The sequence below is a fragment of the Phaseolus vulgaris genome, chromosome 4 (assembly GCF_000499845.2).
Source record: "Phaseolus vulgaris cultivar G19833 chromosome 4, P. vulgaris v2.0, whole genome shotgun sequence".
Lineage (NCBI taxonomy): Eukaryota > Viridiplantae > Streptophyta > Magnoliopsida > Fabales > Fabaceae > Phaseolus > Phaseolus vulgaris.
The window spans coordinates 39,151,468-39,160,806 of record NC_023756.2 but is presented as its reverse complement, the minus strand read 5'-3'; the positions used below and the strand labels follow the sequence as shown (position 1 = coordinate 39,160,806).

The window sequence follows — 9,339 nt, the reverse complement described above, 5'->3', positions numbered from 1 at the left end:
ATTATGATACATCGATTTATTAGACAGAAATTTGTTAGAAAAAATAATTAATTACTATATTAATTAAATTAAATATTATTTTAAAGATTAACAAATTATTAGTATCTAAATTAATTTTTATTATTGATAAATAATATTTATATTGATATCTAATTAGTTAACAATGTTTTAATTACAAACTTTAAAATTTAAATAATTAATAGTTAATTAGATATTAATTTAAAAACTATTTATCAATAATAAAATTAATCAAGATACTAAAAAAATTAGTCTTTAAAATAATATTAGTTTCTAAAACTGGTTTTTGTTTAATAATATTTTTTAGTAAATATATAAATTTTTATTTCTTGCAACCATATTTTAAAATCTAGAAACTTAATCACGATATTATAATGAAATATTACTTTAGTGTTGGTGTTATAAAAACATGTTGTTGATATTAAAAAAATATTTTTCATTTTTGTCTTAATTTGATATCTTATCATCTTAGAGTAGCATGTTCCACTAAAACTTGTTTACAAGACCCAAGTGTTAAAGTAAGCCTCTTTGATGGGATATACTCTAAAATCAAGGATTTGAGGCTGAATTAAAAAAGTAGAATTAAGCTAAATTACAAATCTAAAACCATTAAAATTTTCTCACCTAAACTTACACTTTAAAGAATTAGAACAAGAGCAACATTCCTTGATAACTCCAACAAGGAGACAAAACTGTGACTTGGAGAATAAGGTGGGTTGGAATAAATTGGAATTGTTGGAATCAATAAAACGGCAACTAACTCATTTAAGTAGAAAACAAAGTTCCCACCCACCAACCTTCATACCACACACAGAGAGAAAAAGAGAAAGATAGAGTGAGTTACTGATATGTGTCCTTCTGGGTTTTCATCATCTTCCACTGCAGAAGAAGTTACTCAAGGGATTCATGGGGATGGTCTCACTGCAATTGTCACAGGTCACATATATCACTATTACTATGTTTTTCCATTTCCAACACACTCTTATGTATATGTATTCTCTCTTTTCACCACTTTCATTGCCAAATATCATTGCTTTTTTGGGTCCAAGGATTTGGTCCACACAACCATACATGCTTATCCTTTTCCTCATCACCATATCATACTATATATGCACACTGCACAAACCCAGTTTTGGTCTTGATATCATATACCTCCAATTATATATATAGGTTCATGTGAATCATTAGCTTAAGTCTATGTACTGTCATGCAAATTTAATCCCATACAAGTTTCATTTTGCAAAGTTAAACAGTTTTAACTCATACTTAATATATCATCTCATTCTTAAACCTGAAACAGTATATATAATAGTATCAGGAAACTCAGGTATTAATTTTTAACATTTTCTGCATGTAAGCAACTTACATTTGTAATAACTGACTCAGGTATACTAAATTTGCTTTAACAAATTGAATATACATTAGTAAATTGCTTCATTTAAAAAAAAACTAATGATTAATTAAATTTTTATAGAGACTAGAATTACCTGAAATTCAAAAGTTAATTTAAGATAATAATTTTATTATTTTACTATTATTATTATTATAATTATTATTAAGTTAGTCCGTCCTAAAATTGTGGAAATGCAATTCTAATTTGAGAAGATAAAATAATACCATAAAACGAGCCCAAACATCTAAACTGGAGTTTTTTTAAGTTTATTTTTTAAGTTAGCCTTTCTTTTTATTAAGTTTAATATATCAGTAAGGTCTGAAGTTTTTGATAAATTTTAATAAAATTCTTAAATTAAAAAAATCCTTGATCATTTTCAAATCAAGGGTCCAATTAACATTTTTATTTAAAGGACGTAATTTTTTTAAAATTATACATGTAGTGATATATTAAATATATTTTATTTATCATTTGCTTCTGCGCATTTTATTTTTCTCGAGTTGTTTTGGCGACAAGTCTATTTTCATTTTATTTTAAATTTTGTTTGATTTTTTATTTTATTTTTTAACATACATATTTTAGTTTTTTTATTTAGGTTTTTTCCCTTACGGATTGTAGTAAACGAAAATAAGTTTGATAACTCATCAAGAATCCATAGTCTAATTTACACATTAGAAGTGTTAACCTTTAAGTTCTTAAAAAAATATTAAACTGGTTATGCACACAATTTTCTTAGACTTCTAGTATAAAAAATAATTTTTTAATAATAATAACTATTTTTTATTATAGTAAAAAATGTGGATACAGTAATTCTGGAAATTTTGTATATTTAAATATGGTATGTGCTACTGCTACATAAATATTAATTGCATATTTATGTTGGTGGACATATATAACAGGAACAACACATGGTATTGGCATTGAGACTGCAAGAGTTCTTGCTTTGCGTGGTGTCCACGTGATTATGGCAGTGAGAAATGTGGTTGCTGCAAAAGCTGTCAAAGAGGCAATACTCAAAGAGATTCACACAGCCAAAGTTGATGTCAAGGAGTTAGATCTTAGTTCAATGGCATCTGTTAGAAAATTTGCATCAGAGTTCACTTCATCTGGTTTTCCGTTGAACATCTTGATGTAAGAAAACTACATGGTACATAGTTAATGTTTCAACATATATGTTCTTTTTAACAATGGTTCTAACCAGTTTTTATATATAATTAACATTTTTTTAAATGAAAATATTAGTTATTATAATTGCATAATTGGTTATGATTATGAAAATTTTGATACAAAATCTATTTAGGATAAAATATGTTTTTCATCCAAGTGCTTTGACGTGAAATTGTCTCCATAGTCCAAAATTTATTACAATGATTTCTTACTAGTTTTTTTTATGTGACAAACAAATTTTCAGTGTGGATTAAGATCTTAAAACATTTCATCCTAACTGATTGTTGACGTATATATAATATACATTCCATACTGAAAGTTCATTTGTCACAAAAGAAACATTAATTATGACTCATTCCATTAATTTTCTTAGTATAAGTATCCAAGATGTCTAAAGTTTAGACTAAAACAAAATCAATTTCGCATTATAATATATGGACATAAAAACATATTTAACCATCTATTTATTATTATTGATTGAAATTTATACCTTAATTATGATTTGATCATTCAAAGAGTGTTCTTGTTGTATTTCTAGAAACAACGCAGGGATAACTGCAACCCCTTTCTCGCTGTCCAAAGACAACATCGAACTACAATTTGCCACAAATCACTTGGGTACGTACAAAAGAAATGTCTGATACTTCATATCACTGTAAAATATTTTTAGACACTACATCACCATTATATTCAAACTAAAAGAGGACCTTGATTCTTTTTCCACAGGTCATTTTCTTTTAACACATCTTTTATTGGATACTATGAAGAAAACTGCAAGTGTAAGCAAGAGACAAGGAAGAATTGTAAATGTCTCCTCTGATGGTCACCAATATACATATCCTGAAGGAATTCGTTTTGATAAAATTAATGATGAATCAAGGTAAGATTTACCCTGAAGAAATATTACTTCAGAGATTAAATTTTATTACCATTGGAATTCATCTATAATATTTGTTAAACTTTTTTTATGAGTAAGAAAAATATATTCAAAAATGGGATAATTGGGCCTTTTAGAATTCATATTTACAAATATAAGAAGATATATTTATATTTCATTCCTAATCTACTTTTGATACAATTCATAACAATTGGGTTAACTTAGCTATATGTAACAGTTTCAATCTATCTAACAATACACTAAATTCCACCTTTAAACAGTGTTATTTTACACATCATTATATTTTTCAGGTTCCTCATAGTCTTAGTCTGTCTTGCATATGTCTGGATACCTTTGTTGTTGAACTTTTATTCATGTATAACTCCTTCACATAATTTATCCCTGATTCTTCTTCATCCTGAATTTTCAATTTGAAAATTATATATGTAAATCTTTATTAATCCTTTGTTATTCTTGTTGTCTTCCTTTAGCTTTCCTCATTATTATAATAACCCTTGTTGGTTGTTGTTTATGTTGTTTGGATTCCTACCTGAATTAATATAGCTTGACATTTCCACTTTCATTCTCACGTATGATCTTTGGTTTGTATAACACCAAAAAAATGTAGGTCTTTTTCCATTTGTATATGTTGTTTTTTCTTTTATCAGCAAGAAAAAATAAATAAATATGAACCATTTTAGGAATGACCCAACCCTTATACAAACCACAATAAGTCTTCACATCCCTTCTAAACAACCTAACCCTTTTAAACTTAGAACAACAAACAACCCAATCGAAGAAGTAAACCTTACAAAAGCTCACTTAATTGAAAACATACAAGTCACAGGATCAATGCACCACTCAGAGTAGGTAAAATGAACAGAATGTTATCCAAGATCAAGTCTTTAATTGTACCAAAGTGAACACTTCCGAAAGGTCGATGACTCCACCTTGAAAGATATGTTTATTCCTGATTCGTATATGCTACTATTATCTTGTCATTAAATTTATCCAAGATACTAGATTAAATTATCAATCTAAATATGAAGTAATGACATTTAATATGAACAAATCACATTGGAATACTTGTTTCTAATTCATACCCACACTTTCTTTTGGGCAATGGTGAAAACTTCTGCAACTACATTCCCATTTTGATAAATAATATAATTTCTTTTTGTTTCTACATAGTCTAGACAATTATTATTCATACCTCGTTACAAATTAAGTTTCCTAATTTATTAAACTACACTTCATTGAAGCTTTGGAAGTGATTTTTTACTTAGTGATGTACAATCGTGCTATTTCCTACTTAATTATAGCATTTGTTCCACACTTGGTAGACTATTTTTCATGTGAAAGGTATATGATTTATATTTTTGTCCAAAATCCACACATTTCACATGCTCCATTGCGTAGTGGATACTCCTTTTAATTAAATTGTCTTTGGTAGAGATTCTATTTAAAAATACCCTCCATGTAAAAACTTGTGTTGTTGGCAAAACTTTTATATTCTAGAATTCCTTAAACAGTTGTTCATCTTTTTCACCTATTGTATTCTACAGTTTTCTATAACCAGACTTGGTTGTGTAAATTGAAATTTCGTTATCCTTTCATACCCACCTATATTCCTCTCTCTTTGTTCAAAGTTTTCCCCATTAACTCTTGCGTTGATGTATTAACCTAAATCCTAATGTTTAACCTATATTTTTTACTACTCAAATCAATCTCTTCTCCACTCAAGACATCATTCCCACTTCTTATTTCTCCAATACTCAATTTCATTCAACGTTTTCTTTTTTAATAATGAATTTCAGTACATTCTTCGAAATCTATGTGTAAGTGGCTCTTGTCCCATCCATTTGTCCTCCAAAAACTTTATCTTTTCTTCCCCGCCTACATTCCACTTAATATTCTCCTTAAACATTCCTTTTCATTAATGGGTTAAAACTTTCTTGTCTGCTTTGTTTTGTTCTCCGTAAATCAATTGTTCCTTCAATTGTAGCAACATGATCTTGTGGCTTGTAGGCATTGTAATATGAGCATTTCCTATTTCACGAATCCAACTTTGGTACTCCCATCAATGATTTTTCGTCCTTGAAATTTCTCCTCCATTCACCACACTTGCATTTTCTAATCTCCTTTTATTGATATTTCTTCCTCTATTGTTTTGTGCAAAATTCTCCTATTGATTTTAATGTTCATTTTTCTGTTGGCCTCGCTTCTGATCAATAAACAAATTTGTATTCTTGCAAATTCTAGTAACTCCCACGATTTGGTACCTTCATAAGTTATTATTAGTGCCGCTACTAGTTTACTAAAATAATCATCATTCCATGATGACAATGATAGACCCTTCCATCTTACCCACACAATTTAGTTTCCTATCGTTTTCTCCTTTGACCAGTGAACAACTTATTCAAACATTGTTGAGAACTATTATAGATTCTCGTCAATTATATTTCTTATTTTCATGTCTTATTCCTTGTTAATAAGACCTAATTCTTAATAAAACTTGATTGTCCTCGAGATATCTTACCCTCCTAGAATTATGTTATCTTTTATCTGTACTAGATGCGCACTGATATGCATTATATCCACGTAGTTTTCCCTCATTCATTCTTGTGTTTCTTCTTGTACTTTTATCTACATTCCCATCCACCTTTCTCCACTGACTTTCTCTTTTTGAATTTTTTTTACAACTTGCGCTAAGTAAGTTATCATTCCTTTCTCCTCCATACTTCTTTGTTTCTCCCTCCCCTTCTTGATATCTTCTTCATCTTTGTGATTTAAGTTCTACCATTTTCCTCCTACCTTTTATTTCTTGGTATGCTTACATGTAGCTTTATGTTTCCTATTCCAAATGTTATCCAACCTTTTTTCTAGCACTATTGCATCCCTTACATTAAAGAACCGTACGAAACCAAGTCTTTTTCCTTTCCAAATAATTTTCCTTGATATGAATACCTCTTGAATCTTTCTCCATTGTTAAAATAGGGGGCCTCAATTTGCGTTGGGGAAGCAAGACAAAGGTCAGTAATGTGGGGGAGGGGGGTGGGGCCAACAACAATGTTCGTGCAGGTGGAGTAGTCCAGGGGCAGGCAACGTTATGTGCGTAGGGGGAAGGGGTGGGTACAGTCAGGGTTGCAAACGCTGATGAGGTGTTCAATTTTGTGGTTTGCGTGGAAAGGAAGAGTATTAAAACATCTAACACTTTAATGACAGTTAATAGAACAATCATTGACAACTTTTTAACAACAACTTGTAGACTAATTGTTCCAGTTTCTGAATCTTTCACCTTTGACGACGGTTTATGACATAATCGTCGCTAAACAATATCTACATATTTATCAACAATCGTATTTTTTTTATGTTTGAAATATCGTTATTTATAATTGTTTGAATATTTTATATTAGTGACATTTTGATTAATTTTGCTTCCTTGTATACAGTTTCCAGTTGTGGCGTGCTTATGGGCAATCAAAGCTTGCTAACATTTTACATGCCAAGGAACTTGCAAGACGTTTTAAAGTACGCTGACATTTATTGTTTTGTAAAATGATTAATATGGAGCATTGTTTTTAGCATAATGCTATTTTGTAGATGATTATATATGTTATTGATGACCATTAAGAGTTGGCTTGGCATTATTTCTAAAAATAATTTCTCTAAACTTTCGACTGATTACTAAGGAACATATTCTTGACTTGCATATGGTTCTTTTAATTGATTTTTGTGTTTTCACAAATGTTTTGATAGCTCGTATTTTTTATTCAAAATGTTCTTTTCTGTGCGACTATATATGTTTTCTGTTTTCTTATCTTTTTTTTATTGTTTACTCTGAACACAAAATTATATTATTTTTAGTTTAGAAGGTTTCAATGGCCAATCTGGCAGAAGCAGCTAAACTATGAACTGATAACTTTCTGGTTTCCTATTTTATGGTTTTGTATTGTTAGGTTGTTTGCATATATACGAAATGTGCATTGCATCAACTTTGTTCTTATATCTTACTATGAACTTATCATGAACTGACAGACTTTTTTTGCTGTATTATTTGTCTTCTGCACAGTGCTCTAATAATGCCTTCATGTTTCTATTTGAGAAGGAAATGTTGCTTATGACTTAACAGTTGAAACTAAACTTATCTCTGGAATAGAAGATTGATAACCAGAAATGTTGGTTTGATAATCAAAGGCCATTTTTTGTCCAAAATTTTAGTATTTCTCCTTCTTTCATGTTCCTTAAAATGCTCAAACTAAGCACTTTTGTGAACAAGAATCATAAGCTCCAAACACCTTATTGTTTACTTTGCTCACTGTATTCTCTTTCTTTTCATGCTCTTCTGTTTGTAAGTAAAGATTTCTGATTTTTCCTCATAAATTGTCCATGTTATATCTAATATTATAGTTATTACATCATGGTCAGGAAGATAGGGTAGATATTACAGCAAATTCTCTTCATCCAGGAGCTATTATAACCAATATTTATAAGCCAGAGATTAGTGGCGCTGTGCCAACAGGTAATTACCACATTGCTCCATTCATAGATGAATTTATGGTTTGCCTAGAAATCATGCAGATCCCGAATTTTGGGATACCAAATAAAGTATTTTTCATGAATCTTCACAGCAAAGTCACAATGTAATGAGATCCAGTTCCTCCTTCATAGTTTATGTTGAATAGCTAAGCCCTTTTGAATATTGAATTCGGACATGCTCAATAGCACCAAACTTTTAAGAATTAGATTGAAACATTTTCCCATGTTCACACTTGGAGGCATCCTTTATAATTTTTGGAATTAACTGCTACAAGCCTACAACAACTTATATGTTGATAAAATGATCTTGGTTGGGATTTCCCCTTGCAAATGATGGCAATTGCTGAGTTGTATGATGCTATGTTTTTGTCTGATTCGTGCAGATTTAATTAATATGCTTGGCAATTATGCGATGAAAAGTATTCAGCAGGTAATTCAAACCCACTTTGGCCTATTGAATAACGTAAAACTTAGGGAAAATTTTATTACTTATTCATCACTCAAGAATCCGAAAATTCATTATTTAAGTTAGGGTTGTAATCTTCCATTGTCTCCTTCTTGAATCTCATTTTAGGGAGCAGCAACAACATGCTATGTAGCGTTGCATCCACACGTGAAGGGAGTTAGTGGCGAGTACTTTTCAGATAATAATGTGGCTAAGGCAAGCTCACTGGCAAAAAACACTGATTTGGCTAAGAAACTCTGGGATTTCAGCATGAAAATAATTGATTAGAATACCCATGAAGCAGTGTGAATGCAGATATATAGTTTCTCTGTGACTTCAAAGAACTATTGTTGTGACATTTGTATTGGGCCTACATAATTAATATAGAATCCCATAAACAACTCATGAAAGATATTTTTTGTCATAGTAGATATACATTAGTTTATTTTTAGGATGTTTGTTACGTGATAAAGATGAGATAACCATAAAGGTAGTTACGTAGTACTAGTCAGAGTGATATAATTAGTTGTTTTTTAGGATGTTTGTTACGTACCGTGATAAAGATGAGATAACCATATATTAAGAAGATGATCATGATCACAATAACAACTATGAAGATGCCATCAATAATGATAATAATAAGAAAGTAGTTTAGTATTGAACCTCATGCACAAGTATCAGAACAAAGCCATTAAAAATTTAAATGAAAGATTATGTTTGACCAACTTTGACATTATTAACCTAACTCAATAAGCTGATATTATTAATTCTAATATTATTTAAGTATCTTTAAAATATTTCATATTTAAAAAATAAATAACTCTCATTAAACATTTAGATAGTAAAAACTACTTGGGGATGATTTTTCACCTTATAGAGTCCCCTGCTCAGATAAACCCC

The 9,339-nt window shown here is 29.8% G+C and overlaps 1 protein-coding gene across 3 annotated transcripts; it reads left to right on the top strand.

The window, feature by feature from the left end:
• Positions 1-771: 771 nt before the first annotated feature.
• On the top strand, positions 772-8,890 carry LOC137837613 (short-chain dehydrogenase TIC 32, chloroplastic-like). Of its 3 annotated transcripts, none has more exons than XM_068646666.1 (8): positions 772-954; positions 2,311-2,542; positions 3,117-3,196; positions 3,305-3,458; positions 6,908-6,986; positions 7,884-7,978; positions 8,393-8,424; positions 8,569-8,772. In XM_068646666.1, the coding sequence occupies exons 1-8, from the start codon at positions 867-869 to the stop codon at positions 8,619-8,621; spliced, it is 813 nt and encodes a 270-aa protein (XP_068502767.1). In that variant the 5' UTR covers positions 772-866; the 3' UTR covers positions 8,622-8,772. The 3 variants fall into 3 exon arrangements, with proteins under 3 accessions (XP_068502767.1, XP_068502765.1, XP_068502766.1); XM_068646664.1 differs by having other exon boundaries at positions 773-954; positions 7,866-7,977; positions 8,378-8,424; positions 8,569-8,890; XM_068646665.1 differs by having other exon boundaries at positions 775-954; positions 7,884-7,977; positions 8,378-8,424; positions 8,569-8,890.
• Positions 8,891-9,339: the final 449 nt, after the last annotated feature.

Bases quoted from the DNA above. Each gene is read 5' to 3' on its own strand.
- LOC137837613 (XM_068646664.1), top strand. From the start codon at position 867: ATGTGTCCTTCTGGGTTTTCATCATCTTCCACTGCAGAAGAAGTTACT. The intron at 3,197-3,304 runs GTACGTACAAAA...CTTTTTCCACAG, and splicing joins ATTTGCCACAAATCACTTGG to GTCATTTTCTTTTAACACAT. The intron at 8,425-8,568 runs GTAATTCAAACC...ATCTCATTTTAG, and splicing joins CGATGAAAAGTATTCAGCAG to GGAGCAGCAACAACATGCTA.